Consider the following 21,942-nt stretch of genomic DNA (forward strand, 5'->3'; position numbering starts at 1 on the left):
AATTCAGCATAAAACTGGAAAAATTTGAAATAGTAATGTCGATGAATTGATTCTAAAATGTAGTACCTCCTTCCTTGCGTTAAGCATACTACTTGCCACGATTTTATGTTAATTAAATTGATTTGAAACCAGTTAAGCCGAATGAATAACTGATAGAAGGAACTTGGAGAAGATAACATGCATATACAGACAACCAAGCATGTGATCCAGAAAATGTGAATCGCAATGTATTCGCAGTGAAAGCAAAATGTTCAAAATTTCCAAATTACATAGCAAAAACAATAACATAAAACGAAACAAAATGTTAATTAACTCGAAAACATTTTCCACAGATTTTATTATACACAATACTATATTGTGTACCATTACAATACCGACATTCCAAAAATTTAGATCCTTAAATATTTCACATATAGATAATTTGAATTTCTAAAATGTGCTGTTGTATTATGTTACGTCGTCGTATTATAATTTATAAATGGAATTGACCTTCTAAATAAAGAAAATTCAGTTACAGTGTTTAATTAGTAAGGAGGTAAAAGGCACTTGACACAACATCGGAAATAGACACATAGGTACCCTTGACTGAAAGTCTGAAAGTCTCTATCTCTACCTTAAGATTTGACGGACTTTTCAGATGAAGGATTACATTTGAAAAGATGAAATTCTTCAGAGATAGAGATCCCCTAAAATTCTGGTAAAGAATAAGATTGAAACGATATGATCACTAAGTTGAATTGTGCCACAAGCATTATTCACTTAGAATAATCACAAAATTTAGAGTAAATAAAGGCAAAATTGCACAAAAACTCGATTGAAACTTGCAAAATGCTAAATAAATACAAAAAACGTCGCTTTGGAATCTGTTGACTATGAAAATATTATGAACAGAATTTGACATATGTCATGTACCAAGGATGCGGATGATCTCAAAACGGTCGAGGTACAGCCGATCGTCATTTTGGTAGATGTGTGTTGGTTACACAACCTCTTATGATTAGTATTTTGTCTATTTTAAACTCAACAATGTCCACGTTTGACCTACAAATTTTAGTTGACGCATAAGTTCTGAAAGAACAGGTTAAGACACTCATAAAAGCAGCTGGCATTAAAATATGATGAGTGCAGTCAATGCTTCTATAGCTTCAATACAAACATTTTAGTAGACAAAAAATGTCTTCTAAATTACTTTCCTGTCTTCGTGATCAAGTCAGATATGAGCTAGCGTGTCTTTTTAGAATTTTGATTGACGCTACCTAGTGCTACACGCAAAGTAGTTAATGAGACTTTAAAATATGTACTTCAATGATGCCGATCGACAAAATCAAAAATGAAACTGAATTTGTATTTAGATGAATTCTTCGCAGCGGTCACTCATTTTTTCGCGTTAATGCCACAGCGAAGAGATCAACTAATTTGAAACGCAACAGCAACACAGTAGCAACCACTTATTTTTTTATTTAATGCCACCACGAAAAAAGGCTGTTGGCCCAACCTCCTAATAATATACATTATACAACCTTGGCAACCACAGCGGATCATACTGATACAGAGTGTGGGCTGCGTGGAATGTGTGGAATTCATTGAAAACGATGAAATCATGAGATGTGAGACAATTGAGATGTCGTGGACTGTAATATTGGAGTAGTGAGGTTGGAGTGTAATTGTAAACACAACTTGTTACCACGACATTTTTGCAACAGATTTAAAGAAAAATTTCTTATTCGACGAGTAAGTGAATCTGGATTTCTGGTCGAACAATCTAGAAGTCTAGAACAATCTTGCTTGCTTGATCACACGATAACTCGAGTAATTCTCAGAGGACATATCAGAATTTTCAATTTGACAAATATTTTAAAACAAAATTTGAACTAGGGCGACCCGCACATCAGAATGAGTCGTAGAGTTATAAGTTCTTCTTAAATTACCATTAACCAGTTCACTTTATGATGGTAAGTTACAAAGATACAACCAGGTGTAAATGTATGACACTCCAAAGTATTCAGTGTATTTGGAAAGTGCAAATGCAAGTTTTTATACAAACATGAGAGTGCCACATAACCACTACATTATAATTTTAAGCATAAGGTACGAAAATCTGTTAATTAAAGAATATTCATTTCGTTAGAATGTAAAGGTAAGCTACGGATTGTGATGGTTGATTTCGTAAAATAAAATCATTTTTCGTTTTGTCGTTCCCCTTTCACATTGTAGAGCAATGTTGCTTTTGTCGTAGTTCTGCTTTCATTTCTTGAATGTTGGTTTTGATGTTAATTACAAGTTGACGTACAACTGGAAAATTATAAGCAACTTCATAATTTTCAAGTTTTACACCAACTTAAATCTCAATCTTCGTATTACACTCAAATGGAGTAACAGATTTAATAATAATTAGACCATGATTGTCTTGTAATTGAGCAGAGCGCATCTGACCTCGATTCTGCAGGATTTCTTGAAACTTGCTAGTTACTGAAAACAATGTACAATAGTGTACACAAACTCGGGCAACAAGCACACACAAAAAAATCTCGGTGTAAAATAGAAGATAAACATCAATAATTTTACCACCCTATGTTATTTATATTTGCTCAAAACCGAGAAATTATTTCTCTTTTTTCGTCAAAGAGAAACTTTGTTTACATTTAATTAAATTACAAAGTATAATATTAGCAATGACACACACGAATCGAAAACACTCCTAAACATTTTTTTTAACGTATATGAAAAATGCCATCAAAACATTTTTTTTCTCGTCTTTTCACTATATAAAATTGACAACATAAAAGAACATTTTGAGAAAAGACATAAACGTGAGGTAAAAAACAAATAATTTTTTTTTTCTTCTCTTTTACCGAACAATATTTTTTATGTGAATATTTACAGAGTGTCGTTGTTGAGTTATAGACACGGGGACTAATTGAATTAGTAAAGGAATATTAGAGTCTTTTGTTGCACTTAAGTTAGAAAGTCTGTTAGAGCAACGGAATTCGAATAAAACATCTTTTCAATAAATAAGACAATTCCAAGTTACTATTTTTAGTTCCACCCTGTAATTAATTTTACATGAACTGCATATTTTGTGCATGTTGAACAGCACCACTACAAAGAAGTCTAACAGAAAGGACAAACATTTGTTTACATTCGATATGGAATATAATATTGTGAAAAGAAGTCACTAGAAACAAACCGCCTTTTCTGTATTATATAAACAAACACCACAGCATCATCAACTTCAAATTGAAGACGAAAAAAAAATTATTAATAATAAAAGATCAAACACAATATTTTTTCAACATCCATAGGAAAATCTCTATAAATATTATGAGAACTTGAACGGTATAATGCATGAGGGTATTCATATATAGTAAAGGACCACCCGCAACCAACTGAGAATTATTATGTTTGTTCGGACGAAAATCCCAAAGGTACCCAAAAGAACTGATTTTGCTTTTTAAATATTAAATTTTTGATTGTTCGATGGTGGTTCGATTTAAGTGGGTTTGATAACATTAATGTGGTATACGACAAGAAATCAGCCGTAAAAACCTATTTTGATTCCACGAATATTGCTAATTTCAAGACGCAGCCCAAAAAGAATTCGTTTCGTGATGAGACCATAATATTTTCTGAAAATAATTGGTTCTTCATTGATATACTGCTGATTTATAATAGAGTTGAGTATGTTCGTACAGTAGAGGATTTCGAGCAAAATAGTAACTTAGTAACATATCTGATATAAATCTTATATAATTGTAAAATCAATTTAAAACCATTAGGTCATAAAAACGTTGCAGTTTCACCCTCGCCTTCAGAAAAATTATCTACTTTTCATCGGACCTTTCTTCTATCAAACGAATCGTATTTATAATCAAGAAAAGGTTAACGTATTGAATGTTAATAAAGCATCGATATGATGGTATGAGCTCATTCAGTGCCTTGGACTTTTCTTCAATATTTTCGATTATATTCATCAAAAGTAATCCTCTTAATTTTCATTTATCGTCTTATTATTTGAAACCCGCTTTTGAACATTTAAGTAAAAGATTATATCGTACACAGACTGCAGATTTTAATTCAATTTTGTTAGAAACGAAAACTTATTGAATACACCCCCGTTTCATTGTGAAGCACTCTCAATTTTGTTTGTTCAACCATCAAAGCATAGAAATAGAAAGTGGAAAACTGTTTGACCGTTACACAGATAGAGAGGAAAACCCGTTTGAGTCTGAAAAAGAAAAACAAACTTACCGAAAACATTTACTGAAGATGTTACGGTCAACATGAGCGTTAAAGCGAATTGTTGCGTCCATGTCCATCGACGATTTTGATGAAGATAATGATGATGCCGGGATGATTGATGAACTGCTATCCCGAACATTTTTCTCGTTCTATTTTTATTTATTTTATTTTTTGAACAAATACTCACTTTAATTCGAAATCGCTACTTTTCATCGAAAACATTACGACGACGTTTTTCTTTTTCTTTTTTAGTTCGTTTGAGAATTTTTTTAATTTTATTTATTGTGTTTATTTCGGAAGTTTTGGTTTCGAATCTTTCGGTTCAACATTGACTCGTTTTCACGTTTTTTTTTTATTTTGTACTTAAAATTCTGAACAGAAATGCACGAGAATTGTTTATTCACCGACCGAAAAGTAAAACAATAAAATTCTTTTTTATAGTTTCTTGAAGAATGTTTAGGCTTCGCTTCGTTCATAGATGAAGTTTTACCATTCTGAAAATAAAAACAAAAGAAAAATTAAATTACGTTTCGTCTTCTAACCAAATATGTTCAATGATTCATTACATTGTTGTTGTTTTTTTAAAGACAGTTATTAAGTCACAAAAGAACAGGACCTGTTAATTGTGGGTTTTATTTTCATGTGTGTCGGAGCGATCTTTTCTTAGATGTTTAATATGTTTATAAAAAAGTTCATTGAGTGCGTGTTTTCAATAATAAAATCTTTAAGTTGTTTTTCTTGTTCCATCCGAATGATGGAATGGGATAGGTAAAAATTTATATCGTAGGCGAAACATTTTACAAAAGACAAACCCTAAAAATTATTCGAAAGACTCGCATTTGAATAATATTTTATTTTAATAACGAAAATAAAGAATGAAAGTGCAAAATAAAATGAAATTACATTCGCTCATAAAATTCACGCTATTTTGCATTTATGTCCAATTCTTTCACAATTTTTTCTCTCTACAGGGATCATGCAATGAGGTCATGTTACGAAACTTCTCAGAAATTCTCGTTCCATCAATAAAATTTTATTTGGAGTTATATGCCAATTTTCTCGGATGTATTAAAATATAGCGATGTGATTATATTCAAACGAATCATTTACTGGCAATCTAAATAGTAAATTTAGGCAGTGAGTGGTGTTTCATAGGATTAGATTAGATTGTAAGAACAGTCGATGAAAAAGTGAGACATACATTTTTTACCAATAAATGTCTTGAAAATATTTAACAAGATATCAGGCAGTCCACGTCTTTCCTTTTTTTATAATCTTTCTGCACCCAGGCGCGCCGACTTCTAGGTGGCGTTGGGTGCCAAAGCACCCAACAAAAAATTTATTTGGTACCTAGCACCCAACGCTCGACACAAAAGTTCTTTGAGACCTGAGCTTGATCACCCAACATTCAAAACAAAAGTCGGCGCGCCTGTCTGCACCCATTCTGAATTCTGAGACACCAAAATTGGTCAACCTATTTTTCCTTCGACAATGCCGCACAAAATTGTTTCAGTAAAGTGTCAGCAAATGAAAATTTATCATTTGCAATGACTTATTTTTGTATATGCTTTCCAGCTACCTGTTATCCAATTCGAATGAACGATGAATTCAGACAACAATGATGGAAACATCTCCGGCACAAAACAGAAATACAATTAAAATAATTTGTTATCTTGATAAGTGCATTTGGTAGTTTGAAATAAAATCCGTCCCTTTTCATGTTTCTTATAGTTTGTCAATTTCAATCAAATAAATTAACCTTTTCTCTATTTTATCTGGAACAGTTAACAATAGAAACCCAAAAGTATGTTTTCTACAAACCCTAAAATCTTATACAAAATGTTTAATCCAAACATTTTGGAAATAAATATAGAACGTACACAACAATCATTACACACATACATGTCTGTACAGACGACGTTTACATGCAAGTATCACAAACGATCCCTCGGAATATCAAATAAAAATCAAATCCAGACATTTACCCTTATTATATTGAGGCCATTATGTAAAATGTTGACAAAATGCTTTCGAAATCAAAGACTTGTTGTTAGTCATTACATTTTATCCATTTCACTAGATCGGTACAACTTTGTATCCTTAATATTCAAAGATGTATAAATTGTATGTGTATTAGACATGTCTCTCTATCTCTGATGGGCATAACTAGCGAATACGGTGTGTAGCAACAAAATATATAAAGCATAAAACATTTATCTTCACAAATTTTGTATATATCTCACATACAGAGTGGAAATCGTACCATTTAAAACAAGATATGCCTATAACCACGAAACACAACGAAAATTGTGTGATGTGGTCAATTTGGGTGTGATAGAATCAATCTGTGGTTCTTGGACCATAATGACCCGAATGTCTTTCTTCTTGTTTTAAGGTAATACCTTCATGTCCCTTATAATGTATCTATGGATTGTGTTTATGCTCAAGTTATACACTGCAAATTGTACGGGCAATACGTTTTCGGTTTTGTGTGTGTGAAAATGTAATCTCTTGATGGGTTCTGATTTCCGACATTTACTTTATCGCCGTATGCTATTGATGGATAATTTAAACCTTGCTGCTCGAAACATCCATAAACCACAAAATTTAATTAATTTAATTATAATAATCATCATAAATATTGTATTAACCTATAATGGTTTGTTGTGCTGTGTATTACGTTAGCATAACAATAATAATAGTGATGTACGTTTCGCTTATAAGTAAAGGAAGGTTAGACACATCCTCTTTGTGCAACGTATAAATTATACATATTTTATACCGAAAACATCTTCTATGCGCCAGTGTATTTTCCATTTTGATATGAATCCGATGCATAAGCACACACAATGTGTATAACTTACATGGAACATTTTGAAATTTACATTATATGGGCATGCCATTGAATATTATTCACTTCTATAACAGGTATTGTGTTCTGTCAAGATGTGTGTAGGTAATTTACCATCACATTATACACCATACTACACTCTGTTTTACTATGATTATTATTAAATGCCTTTTCGATTCGCCATATATACAATCTACTTCCACTTATAGATGATCCGATCTCTATTTAAGAAAATAGACCATTATGACCGAACATAATTTGCCTTCGGGCAATGTAATGAACATAATAATTACAATGTACAGTTTTTATTGTTTAATATGTTGATTTTTTCGTTGCTATTTACGAAATGTAAAGCGAGACTACCATTAAATGGCTTTTTATAAAATTATAAAATGCAATTCTTTCGGACTCTGGGACAGGTTTTACATTATAATATTCGTTATGGATGTAATATAAACGTAGTATACAACATATCTTATGGTGTTTGGTTTAAGATTAAACAAAACACAAAAAAAACTAACAAACTCCGCACTCGTAAACAAAATAGCTTGGTGGACTCGTTTTATTATAATTCAATTCTGGCTGCAGGGAGAAAAAAAAACAACAAAGTAACGGAGGTTTGAAGATATAAATTTTTTTTATTGCTCTCTTTCGCTGGGACCTTGCAGTTTATATATATTTCTTTTTGAATGGTAGCTTAGAGCGTCAGGCATTCGATCGAAATAAAAAACAAAATACGAACAGAATAAAAAAAACGAGCCATCAGAACAGTCTGAGCGTTTGCTGCGACTGAGCCCCGTACCAACCCGTATATCTATTGCGTACGTGACCCTAGTGCGTCTGTCCCCATACTTTGCCCGTAAGCCTTTTGCATGAAATCTGTACATCTTAGAAATTGCGCATAGCGCAATTACGAAGCCCAGTACGACGTTCCTTTCAAATGTAACATAAATTTTAAATTTACCTAAAATTTTAATTTATTGAGTAAATAAATACACAGATGACCTAGTAGCGGCCTCAGTCCAAGAACCTAAATATACAATTTTGTCAATAACATTCTATTCGGTGGTCGGCTACCCTACAAATATACCAAAAGTTAGGAAAATCGGATCAAATTTATTCGAGTTATATGCAAAATACTTCTAGGGCCGAGGAGCGGCCTTAGTCCTAGGAGCCAAATTTAAAATGTTTTTCCACCACATTCTATTCAGTATTCAATTACCTTTCATATAAAACGAAAATTAGCAAAATCCGGTCAAATATGATCGAGTTATATGCAAAATACACTTGGGGCCGAGTAGACTTTTACTTCTAGGGCCCTAACTCACGGTCCATTCAACCGATTTTAATGAACTTTTTTTCCTGAATTAATATCGGCAATACCTATCGTTTGCCGTTTATTTCCATCGTTTATTTTGGCGTAGATATCCCCAAAAGACCTTAAAACACTTAGGCGGCCCTAACTCACGCATATCTTCGAAATTAGCCTCACTATTTCAACTACCTTTCAGGGAAATTATTTTTTTTGAAATCGGATGGACAGACAAAACTTTTATTGCGGATTCGTTATCTATGCACATAGACAAACACTTTGCCCTTACCGTCTGCTTCGAATTCCATCAATTACACACGGCATCGTAATCCTATAAGCCCCTTTGTACTTCGTACGGGGCTAAAAATTGGTAAATATACGTAAAGTGTTAGTCCGAAGGATAAGTTTTTTTTAAATGGAGAGGTAAAATATAAATGTTTTGTGTTTTTGTTGAGTTTACCAATTTAATCTACCTCTATTCTGAGCTGCCCAGCGGGTATGAATTTTTAATTTCAATTTGATTAATTGAGTTGATTGCTGATTGTCGATTTTATATTGGTGAATTTATTGTAATTTTGCCCAATGTACATTCATTTTCAAAATTAAGAAGCTGAATAAGAAGCAAGTGTTTGCAATTACTGTTTCTTTTAACTGCGTGTGTATCGAGAGTTATTATTGTTTAGACGAAATTATCTTGTGTACTTGAATTAAATTTTTTTACACCTCGAGATATAATTTGGCATGCCATTGTATGATAAATATTATTCGTTCAAATTATACTGATTTTTTTAGTGTTATAAGCCGCTAGAAATTTGTGAACGAAATTTTTTGTTGTGGCTTTCAGAAAAACATGTTGAAATTTTTCGCATTTTACCGTCGGCCCGATTGTCAATTTGAATCGATGTGTCCTGACAGGTCAAATCTAACTAAGTATATTCAAAACTCGAAGAATTTATCAGTTTATTTGTTGAAACAAAAACTTTATACGTAACACATAGCGCCACCTACTTGGCGGACGATTTTTTTCAGCGCCGTTGGTACAGCTGTGTAATTATCATACTTCATTAAAACATAATTGAATAATAGCTGAAAATATTAATCAATATTGGAGCAGTTGGTATCGACTGAAAATCCAACAAAAAAAGAAAAGAATTTATGTGTTTACTTGAACAGTGGACCTCCTATTCTTTCACAAATATTTCAATTATTTACTCAGAAAAGCAGTTTTATTTTCTGAAGATTATCTAAATATTATTTTTTGGTTTTGGTTCTGAAGATTCTTATTCCACTAAAATTTACTTAAAAAATAATGTTTTACCAGAGACGCATATTTATACCCATCTCAATTTAATAGCCATTTGATTTCGAACAGTTATGTGCGCTCTAAATATCCAAAAAACATCTTCACCATTAACCACGTATGTATAATACACCATGCATAAACGTACGCTTCCAATGAAAATTAGGCTCATAAATTTTCGATTTATTATTTTAATTGAATTATTATGGGCCAAGATGCACTGAACCGCTGAACATAACATAGTTTTTTGTTCTCCTCTGTATATTTATAATGTAAGTGTTAAAAAAAAATAAATAATTCAATGAATTTCGTCGATTTAATCTCATACGAAAATTGAATATGAACATCATAAATGAATTTTGGTCTTATTTCCATGTTTTCCGTTCGTGGCAAGTGTTGTACAAGAATGTTATAGCTATAAGAATATGTTTCGAGCATTTCCAGACCAATGTGAACATATGCTACAATATTATGTTTCTAAATAATAGAGTTACAATATGCGAGATGATTTTTTATAATTTCTTTTTCTACGCTTTTTTGTAATTTTTGTATTGTTATCTCAATTGAATGTAATTTAGGCCACATACGATACGATGTGGTTTCTTCAGAAGAATGTTTATTTTAATGAAATGTGAAACGATAATCGTTGATTAATATTTATTTATGTGGTGCAAAGTTCATTATGAATCAATTGAATCTTGATTAGGACCCGAAAAGGAAATGTGTTTAATGAGTAAAAGTGGACAAGTGGTAGTTCCCTTTTCCTGATACCCGTATATGTAAATTCATTTCTTTTTTTGTTATGTTACCTCGTTTACCCACATTTAATCTTATATAATCATTCAAAAGGAAAGGTAATGTGAACGAAAAGGTTTTGTCTTCTGGTTTTCAGTTTGTATTGACCAGTAATATATTTTTCATGTGTTGGGGCAGACATACTTCGTTCGGGCTTGAACACACTTGCTTTTAAGTCTTGCTGGCCAAGACACACGCGTAAATTATTATTATACGCGAGCCGGTGGAGATATCGTAAATTTCATATAATTGTATGAAGATTTTTGGACTCTCGCTAGCTTTACAAACTTCATATCTTCCACTATCAATGTGGGCTCGATTCTATTCTATGGGGTTAATTTTACTGTTCGAATAAAATTGATGGACATTGATCAAGTACAGGTTTGACAGTTTTGTCAGTTTTATTTTTGAACTGAACGTACGAACAATTATCACAAGAACTTTTCAACTTTCTTTGCCTTACTACTTGTAACGACAAAGATATTTCTTATTAATTGATTGATATGGATAACATTAGGCATTCAGCATTCTTTTACGTTTAGCATCATAAATGTTCTATTATGAGAAAAAAGAAGAAAGACTTTTCGTGTTTTTGTGAGCCGACTAACATAAATTCAATGTTCAGTACAATTACTGTTATGAAAATTAATGAAAATTTGCATGTGAACGTGCTATATTTATCAATGTTAAAAACATTTGCTTGTGACCTCGACCTATTTATGTCATTTATTCGGACTGGGATGAGTTTGTAGTAAATTTTAGTTTGTATACTTCTTTTGGAGGTACCTAGGAGGAGATGCTAGAAAGGTGCATTTAAAACGAAAACAAATATTGTGCCTAACATTATATAAAACTAGGTGAACAGACTGTGGTAAAAATTTCGTAATCCTTTTCTTCTAATCATTAAAATTGTATTAAATTTGATCATTTCACGATTATCTTTGATATCATAATAATTATATAAATGTGAATCTCAGTTCTAAGATCCATTCAAATGCTATTGCTACTGAGCTTAGAAATAGCAGAACGCAACATCAGCATTACATACATTTTCATACAATTTAATTATTCAATTATTGATTGAATAAAATGAAAAGTACAGTTAATGCTACGTAGAAGATTCAATATTAAATTATTAAATCAGATTCAGTCGGTATTTTTTTTTATTTCCAACAGGCGTACAAGCCATTAGATACACGTTCATAATAGGCTTTTATGTTTAATCCCAACCTCCTCTGCATTTCGTTTAAATTACATCTTCTAAACTTGCAGTTTCATTGTTAGCTCTCCATTCTTCATGTTTTTTTTTGTCTACTTCTTTTTGTTTCTTTTTATTCATGTATATGAACATTACGTTGACTTGGCATTAGGCATGGAAACTCATCAAAAAATTTATTTTATTATTTTTAATTGGAATATTATAGCCCACATTGATGGATGCGTTTTAATGCTCTGTTATTAAAATTTATAGTGCGGCGCTAAAACAATAAACACGTATATTTAATTTAAATATTGTTTACAGTGAGCGAGATAAATTGTAGATTTGTTTTTATGTGCATTGGGATGTTACTATACTTAATACATTTAGGTGAAAAGATCAGGCTAAATTCGTTTACATTTTTTCCCGACAAGAAATGAAATTGAGATGTGTGTTTTCAGATGCTGTCTGTAATTGAGTTATTTATTTAAAAATATAAAAAGATCAGAAGACTATAAATAAAATTGACAAAAAATGTGCTCAAATTATCGTAAATTTTCACCAGACAAAAATCATTTAAAATCAAATGAACGGCGCAGTTTATTAATATGAATTTAACTACATTTTGTCATTAAAATTTGAAAACAACGCAAAAGTGTGCCAAAATTTGTACGTACATATTATTTGCCACATTTACTAAACAAGCGTCCCAGATGATTTTAAAAAGATTCATTACGATTCATTAGCACTTAGATTTTACTATTTACAATAAACAATTAATTAACGTTTGCAATTTATGTAACTAGACAGCTGTTTTATCAAGAGCCCGACATGAAAAAAATTCAATTTTGCATTCAACATTAGGTTTTTGTGATGTGAACGGATTTTTGAAAAAAATTCCATAACTACAATGCAGGACCGTAGCCAGACTTCAAAATCTGAGTGCGCTAGGGAGGGCGCAAGGTCCAAAAAAAATAATTTTGAATGGGAAAAATTAAAAAAAATTGAAAAAATGTTAATTTCAATGTTAATATTCCATCGAATGATAAAATTTAACATTTTACCGGTGTCTCATCTGTTATCGACAATAACAAAAAAATAACTGATAAGCTCTAAACAAGTCGTTTTGTACAAAGCAATGAATGGAAATGCACGCGAATACAAATGATAGATTTTATGTGTGTGGTAAAACGTACATTATGCATCAGATCGGAGATGGAGTTCGGGTATATCTTTGCATCGATACGGTGAAATCACAAAGTACCACTCGTCAAAATGAGCATTCGGCCAGACGTGCATAGTATATGTTACACGCGACGCCACATTACCACAGGCGTCGAAGTCGGAAATCGTTCTTTTCAACTTCATGTACAAGAAATACCTCGAAATAAAAATGAAACCTCGCGTCTTCGTTTGTTTATTGAACTCGGATCATCAAAATTAAGAGGTACCGGTACTTAGATAAAATTGTAGCCTACATTTGCGTGTTTCGTATTTCATTTTTGTAAATATCTTTTCATCAGAATTCTTTTTGAAAAAGGTGCGACCGCAATTCCGACCACGAATCTGTTAGCTTTAAATAAAAATTAGTTTTGGTTGTAGTCGTTTGATCAGCTCTGAGAAAAGTGAGCAGTTTAATGAAATTTTCATAAACTGCTCATTGTTCTCAGAGCTGGTCAAATTGCTACAACCAAATATATTTTCTGTTGAAAGCTAACACATTCGTGGTCGGAATTGCGGTCGTACATTTTTGAAAAAGGATTCTGATGGAAAGATATCTTCAAAAGTAAACTAAAATCCTGTATTTAAAAATCGCCCTAATGTATGCTTTTCGGCAAAGTACCGGTGCCTCTCAACACAAAAACAGATTTGATAACTATCGGCATACTTGCCACCTGTGAGAGGCCAACGTAGATTAAGGGCTGGAGTAGAACAATGACACTCTTCACACTGTAAAGTGATTAGAAATGATCTCAGGTCTGTTAATTTTTCTTAAATGGGAATGGTGTTTCTGAGATACTTTTCTAATTAGAAATGCAACAGCTGACCGATGATGTGGCTAAAATTTTCTTATTTTCACGTTTTTAAATTCTTGTACACCTCGTGTCATTTGAGAATAGTTTCGGAGACTACCAATTTCTTGAAATGCCAAACATTGCCCGAAAGCATATCCATGAGCCCTTGTACCAAAATGGCAGATTTTGTTCGATGTTTTCGCGACATCACTCTTAAGACATTAAACTGCTATTTTCACTTGCCCGAAAAACGTAATTCTATTTGATTGCAGGTAAAGATATTCCAGATTACATACACTGTGTTCGAATTAATTAAGGATCTTTCTCATGCCATTTCCCATTTCCCGAAACCATAACCAAAAACATTATAAGATAAATGTCTTAATTTTACTTAAGCACACAATTTATTTGATTTACATTTTACTGCTTACTTACAATATACCATACGTAAACGACCAACGATGTCGGTCAATTCAAAAGAAAATAAATTTTCAAATTCGTGTCCTGCCTACTTCAATTAATTTAAATAAATAAAATGTCTCCAACGGAACTTTTGTTTCAGATAAAATAACAGCAATTTATTTCGTGACTGACAAAAAAAACATTTATCGCAGTTTATATGTTGAAAAATTGTAATATTCCTCTAGGAAATGAACAAATTTTTTTCAGGGAGAATAAACATAATAGCAAAATAGATACACTCATTTCTATACAAATTGCTGGGTGCTGTATGGAATACACGTTTTATTATATATGAGCAATATAACATTAGTACGAGAGATCAAAGGCCATTTTAAGAATCTTGAAATTTATTACAAATTTAATTCATTTAAGATTTACTCACTCAGATTTTCATTTTATAAACAAAAAAGTTTAGTAAAATGTTTCTTTCAATTAATCCCATGTAATGTGTCACACCAATCATGATAAATAATCCTTTTATTTAGACTTTTCATCATTCATTTCATCAGTAAAAATATTACACTCTCATAAATATTCAAACCGTTACCGAAATGATATTTTTATCCCCGAAGTACACATTTAACACTGCGGACGTGTATCACAACTTTTTGGTATGTCAAAGAGTTTTCAAATAAAAAAAAAAATTCTTTTATTTGCAATCTGCAAATTATTTTACGAAAATACAACTTTGCTTAGATGTTTTATGTCTGGACAGGACACCGAATTTAACAAAACGAAACGAAAATCTTCTAATAAATTCGTCCAAATACACAAATTTCACAACGTTCTTATTGGACCAAACGACTTCATTCACCGGCAGCCAAAGCTCAACTAACTGCATATATTGTAAACCAAAAACTGCTCATTCAAATCACTTCTTTCTGAGAGAGCATACGCACACATATAAAACAATTTCAAATGTTAAGCGTCCGTGTAAATCGAACCGTACAACTTTTTGTATATTACCATTACCTATAATGAGATTGAATGGAAATAAAAAAAATGAGAAACCAAATCAAATCTTTCACTTGTATGGGTAGGAACCGCATATGCAGAGAACGATGGAAAAAGCAGAAGAAAATGGGGAAGCTGATTGCACAAAGAGAGAGCGATAAAGAGTAGCGCATTTGTAAGCAAAATGTCATTGAGAAATCAAAGAAAAAAATTCGTTGAAAATGTGAGAACAAGAATTTATTATTACGCAGCTGCAACATTATTACATCTCAACATTAAATAAATTTTGAGTCTGATATGCCCCTCACAAGTTTTGTTTTAGTATCTATCGCACACACGTGTCTTGTGTGGTGTTGAGAGATGTTTGGCTGTTGGTGGGCCTATTTTCCGAACGTTTTTTTTTCTTCGAAAAATGCTTATTTTATTGGAATTCAGTGTCCTTTCAGTGATTTCACTATGGTGTTGGTAATATGAAAGTACGATTTCGACCGTTTTGAATTTCATTCCGACCGATGCATCGCGATGGTATTTTTATATTCCGCCTGTGTTGTCATGGTTTCGATATTTCTATCATTAAAATTGCATTCACTTAATAAAAGCACTCTACCATTACACCCGTTTTTGCATTCACTCAATAAAAGCACTCTACCATTTTAATCTGCATTTAATTTAATTTGGACGTAAGATCAATTTGCACAACAACTTGAATAAAATTCATCCAAATATCGTCATTCACACACTACGTTTGCGACATTTTTTTTCAGTAAGCCCCTCGATAATCATGCTGCACGTGAAAATATGTGTGTATTGAAATTATTTTTCCGTTGACTGTCTTTACAGGTTCGCAAGTTTGATACTTTAAAAACAATTGGAAAAAGTCTGAAAACAAACTATTGTTTATCTACAGTCGGAGAAATATAGTTTTCGGAATTTTAAGAGGCATCGTCGTTTTCATCGTTTTTCTGTATTCTCTCATTTCGCATGTTATTTCAAATTCAAATGGCAATTGATAGAATTAGAGAAACCAAGGTAAATATAGTGAGGAGGTAATGCCATTCAGACGCGCGGCCTAGCACATAAGTTCGATGTCAACGACATCTTTTTTTAAAATGGTTGACTACGATTTACTTGTATTTCACAAAAATATTTTTGCTATCTCACAACAGATGGCCCGACTTTCTATTCCATTTTTTGCTTTCAACGAAGGGATGAGATGGCGTTTATATCGAACTTTCGTGCCACCGCACATCTGATTCGGTTATATATGGCATTACCTCCTCACTATATTTACCTTGAGAGAAACGATGATATCTCTAAAAATACTGAAATCTATATTTCTCCAACTGTAGTGTTGAAATATCGCGACTTCGTCGCCTATTTCCGACACACTATAAACAAAACGTTGTTCCTAACTTATGCTCCGGCTCGTGCTGGAAACCTCTCGTTCCCAAAAAAAATCCTCTGAGCATGCGTTAAGAAATATATGTCAAACTCGCGTTGCTGTACAGTAGTATGTACATTAAGGTATCGAAAACCAGAGAAAATTTCAGAAAAACCACCAAACTTGTTCGGGCTACAACAGGCAAAAAAGCATAAAAAAGCCTTCACCAGATAGACTCGCAAATTACTGTTACACTAATTTCGTCGAACTAATTTTACATTGCTCAAGAATCGTCGAAAATATTTTAATCATAAAAAAGTATTCATGTTCAGGTTTAACTTTAAAGTTCATGAATCTAAAGTTCTTACCATAGGAAACTAAGAGTAATTATACCTATAGTAAAATATGTGGTCCCAACATGAAATACGAAATGTTTGGTAGTGTGAGAATTGGTGGGCAAAGTAGCGCGAAGAATTTAAATTTGATTCCAATACACATCATTTGAATAAATTTGAACAAAAAAAAACAATTAAATATGGGAATGGTTAGCGTGATAGAGGAGAAGACTTCAATATCAGATGGAGACGATTATAAGTTGTTCCAGGAACGGTGATTGATTGCAATGGGTTAATGACAATATTTTCGAAAACACTCACTTTTCTCATAGTTCACAAAAAAACAAGGCATCAGAACAGTCGGAGCGTTTGCTGCGACTTAGCCCCGTACAACCCGTAATCCTATTTCGTCCGCAACCATAATACGTCCGTAGCCCTAATAAGCCCGGAACCCTAATACGTCTACAACCCTCTAATGCGTCTGTTACCAAAATGCAAGTCAAGTTGGGAATTGTCAAATTTACTGAAACTGTTCATTTTTAAAATTGCGCATAGCGCAATTACGAAAGCCCGTACGAAGTACCTCTCAAATAAAACCAACAAATTACGACAATATTTTAGAAACCCAAAATTTTTTGCCATCATTCTATTCGGCATTCAATTATCCCTCAAATGAAACAAAAACTAGCAAAATCGGATGAGATTTACTCGTTTTATGTGCAAAAAACACTTAGGGCTGAGTAACGACCTTTGAGCCCTCCCAACAAGCCCACGTTACATCTTACCCAAAAACAATGTTCAGCAACTTTGTTCTACTCGTCAATACCTTTCATTTGATATATCACAAGCAGCTATTGCGTGCGTATTTCGGTAGATATCGTCGAAAGACTGAAAAACACCTATAGGGCCCTAGCTCTGGAGGGGCCGACCCTACCATGCCCATTTCGAACTTGACCTTACTTTTGTCGATACCAATCGGGGAAAAAAAGAATTTTGAAAAAAGGTTGTGATTTACTCTAGCTAGAGGGGTCACGGACGGACGGACGGACGGACGGACGGACATTTTTTTTATTGCGGATTCGTCATCTATGAACATAACCAAATGCTTTGCCCTTACTGTCTGCTTCCAATTCGACGTGTTACAAACGGCATATTAATCTTATAAGCCCCCAGTACTTCGTACGGGGCTAAAAACTTGAAAATTCAGTCTCTTTATCTTAAACTAACTCTCCACTTTGAAAAACACGTTTGCTGTACCATATTTTTAGAGTAAATTAGCTAAAAATTGTCCAGAATTTTATAACCAAAACTACATTCCTGATACTGGATTTTGAAGATGCTAAATTGACAACGCCTACATGTATTAGTGCAACATTCTACATAAAATCGTACGAAACGTATATGATAGAGTGATATATACGACAAAGTTGAATATTCGTGGAATGAAAAAACCTGTGTTGGCAGTACCGAATTTGAGCTAGTTAGCTGTCAAAATGTATGAGACTTTGTAACAATTTTGACAGCTAACTAGCTCAAATTCGGTACTAGCTAGTTAGCTGTCAAAATGTATGAGACTTTGTAACAATTTTGACAGCTAACTAGCTCAAATTCGGTACTACCAACACATAAAATTTTAGCCTATGTTTTTCTTCTACATGTCGTATATATCTCTCATTCATATATGGTACGAAATATGCATCTTATACAAACTGATGTTGGGGACACATTTTGTCGTACGAAATTCCGGTCTAGTAATGATTAGTCTAAGATAGGAAATGCCTGGTGCCGAGTGCTACAAATTAGAAACTATTGACTTATAACTTACTTTCATTTAGCTCCGTAAATACACACAGAGATTTACGTTATTTGTAATTGTGTTCAGGTATACGTGCTTTTTCATAGCTGCTTCAATGTATTGATTATATTTATCAATACAGACACTTGTAGGAGTAAACAGCATGCTGGCTAAATTGTTAATATGTTATGCTCGACTTGGTAGATTATTACACTACTTTTATTTCTGATAAAATTCGAATTAATAAAAATATATTGCTTGTGATAACGGTAGTTTATTCGAATGTTATTGGAACATGTATCTTAATGTTGACATATGTAATGATAAAACTAAAAGCAAATAACTTTAGTGAATGTTTAGCGCACAATATGTGCCCAGGACTGATACTGGAGGGAAATACATCAGTTGGTTCTTAATTGATTATTCGTTTATTCAATCGAATGTTTTAACAATTGTAAATAACTAGGCCCCACCTCTTGGGTGGGTCATGTCCCTTGACTAACTTTTTTTTTTCTATAATTCCAGTCTTAGTTTTCTAACCATTTTTAAATGAGGTGGTGTTTTTGAGATCACAAAATTAAAGTTACATGAAAAGGTGATGTCTCTTTTATTCAGAAAGCAGCAGTCATCACATGCTTCATTTTACTCATATTTATTTAATTTCCTGAAGAAACAAAAAGAGCTATGAGTTGAAGGTCCAGCGAGCGATGTCTTACTCCTAATATGAGTCTCCTACATAGTCTACTAAAAGCGTTGAACAGGTGGCACATTTCTTGCCTACCTCTTGAAAAAAAAACTCATGTGAATTACGGCCCTCGCTTCGCTCTGGCAAAATTCACACTCGTGCAAACACTTTAGGAACGAAAAAAATTCTTTTAAGAACACGATTTCACGCAAAAATTGTATATCGCAGATTACCAGTCCAATAAAGTCCAATGTTCGAATTTAACCACATGAATTACGATGCTGGTCGAAAACACTTAATATTTTCAAATCTGCGATTTTTGAATGCTCTGAGGATTACTCGAGTTATCGTGTTATCAAGCAAGCAAGATTGTTCTAGACTTCTAGATTGTTCGACCAGAAATCCAGATTCACTTGCTCGTCGAATTTTTTCTGGAACCTCACTACTCCAATATTATCCATCTACGAACTTAAAATCGGGTAAAAATTACTTAAGTTATCACGATAACAAGGATCAGCGTCTGAGTATAATTTCTCCCATATCTTGTAACAACGATCACAAAATTATATTCACATGAAAAATCAATGTCTCTTTTATTTAGAAAACAGCAGCCATCACATGCTTCATTTTACTCAAATTTAATTTAATTTTCTGCAGAAACAAGAAGAGCTATGAGTTGCTGGCCCAGCGAGCGATGTTTTACTCTATTACGAGTCTACTATATTGTCTCCTAAAAAGCGCTATGAGTGTCAAATAACAGAAAACATACGCTATGAATGGAAGGTTCAGCGAGGTACGTTTACAACTTAAAATGAGTCTCCATATAGTCTACTAAATGAGCTGAAAAGGTGGTGTATTTCCTGCCTACCTCTTGAAAAAATATAACTCGTGTGAATTACGGCCCTCGCTTCGCTCTGGCCGCAAAGTTCACACTCGTTCAAGCATTTTAGGACCGAAAAAAAATCTTTTAAGAATACGGATTTCACTCAAAAATGGTCGTACATCCCAGATTACTAGTACAATTAAATTCCAATGTTCGAGTTTAACCACATGAACTACGCTACTAGTCGAAATTGATTTTTGAAGCCTCTGAGAATTACTCGAGCTATCGGTAAGCAAGCAAAAACTCTTTTGGGAAGTACTTCTTAATTGTTAGACCAGAAATCCAGAATTTCTGACAATATGTTTACAATTACTCCAAACTCACTACTCCAATATCATTCTCTGTCAATTAAAACCAAAATTTTGAAAATCGGTAAAGAATTACTCGAGTTATCGAGTCCACAAGGAAAAGCGTCTGTGTAGAATTTCTCCCATCTCGTTGCTCTAACATTATCCATCTGCAAACTTAACCTCAAGAATTTCAATCTTCGTCGAATAACACAAAAAATTTGAAAATCGGATAAGAATTAGGGAAGTTATAGCGGTAACAAGGAATAACATTCTCTTGAGAATTACTCCCATCTCATTACTCCAATATTGCCCATCTACGAACTTAACCTCATGATTTTCATTCTCCGTCGATTAAAACCAAAATTTTGCAAATCGGTAAAGAATTACTCGAGCTATCGAGTCCACAAGGAAAAGCGTCTGTGTAGAATTTCTCCCATCTCGTTGTTCTAACATTATCCATCTGCATGTCGTATATATCTCTCATTCATATATGGTACGAAATATGCATCTTATACAAACTGATGTTGGGGACACATTTTGTCGTACGAAATTCCGGTCTAGTAATGATTAGTCTAAGATAGGAAATGCCTGGTGCCGAGTGCTACAAATTAGAAACTATTGACTTATAACTTACTTTCATTTAGCTCCGTAAATACACACAGAGATTTACGTTATTTGTAATTGTGTTCAGGTATACGTGCTTTTTCATAGCTGCTTCAATGTATTGATTATATTTATCAATACAGACACTTGTAGGAGTAAACAGCATGCTGGCTAAATTGTTAATATGTTATGCTCGACTTGGTAGATTATTACACTACTTTTATTTCTGATAAAATTCGAATTAATAAAAATATATTGCTTGTGATAACGGTAGTTTATTCGAATGTTATTGGAACATGTATCTTAATGTTGACATATGTAATGATAAAACTAAAAGCAAATAACTTTAGTGAATGTTTAGCGCACAATATGTGCCCAGGACTGATACTGGAGGGAAATACATCAGTTGGTTCTTAATTGATTATTCGTTTATTCAATCGAATGTTTTAACAATTGTAAATAACTAGGCCCCACCTCTTGGGTGGGTCATGTCCCTTGACTAACTTTTTTTTTTCTATAATTCCAGTCTTAGTTTTCTAACCATTTTTAAATGAGGTGGTGTTTTTGAGATCACAAAATTAAAGTTACATGAAAAGGTGATGTCTCTTTTATTCAGAAAGCAGCAGTCATCACATGCTTCATTTTACTCATATTTATTTAATTTCCTGAAGAAACAAAAAGAGCTATGAGTTGAAGGTCCAGCGAGCGATGTCTTACTCCTAATATGAGTCTCCTACATAGTCTACTAAAAGCGTTGAACAGGTGGCACATTTCTTGCCTACCTCTTGAAAAAAAAACTCATGTGAATTACGGCCCTCGCTTCGCTCTGGCAAAATTCACACTC

General features: G+C 33.0%; 1 protein-coding gene across 1 annotated transcript in view; it reads right to left on the reverse strand.

Moving 5' to 3' along the window:
- The window catches only part of LOC119084524 (roundabout homolog 2-like), a 53,869-nt gene extending 38,860 nt beyond the window's left edge, over positions 1–15,009 (reverse strand). The window contains exons 1-2 of the mRNA XM_037194537.1: positions 14,555–15,009; positions 4,249–4,733 (exon numbers count right to left, since the gene is read on the reverse strand). Of these exons, the coding sequence (XP_037050432.1) occupies positions 4,249–4,378 (130 nt within the window). The 5' untranslated portion in view covers positions 4,379–4,733; positions 14,555–15,009. The remainder of the gene's footprint in view (positions 1–4,248; positions 4,734–14,554) is intronic.
- Between the last annotated feature and the right edge of the window lie 6,933 nt (positions 15,010–21,942).

This window comes from Bradysia coprophila, unplaced genomic scaffold (genome assembly GCF_014529535.1).
Source record: "Bradysia coprophila strain Holo2 unplaced genomic scaffold, BU_Bcop_v1 contig_75, whole genome shotgun sequence".
NCBI classification, from domain to species: Eukaryota; Metazoa; Arthropoda; class Insecta; order Diptera; family Sciaridae; genus Bradysia; species Bradysia coprophila.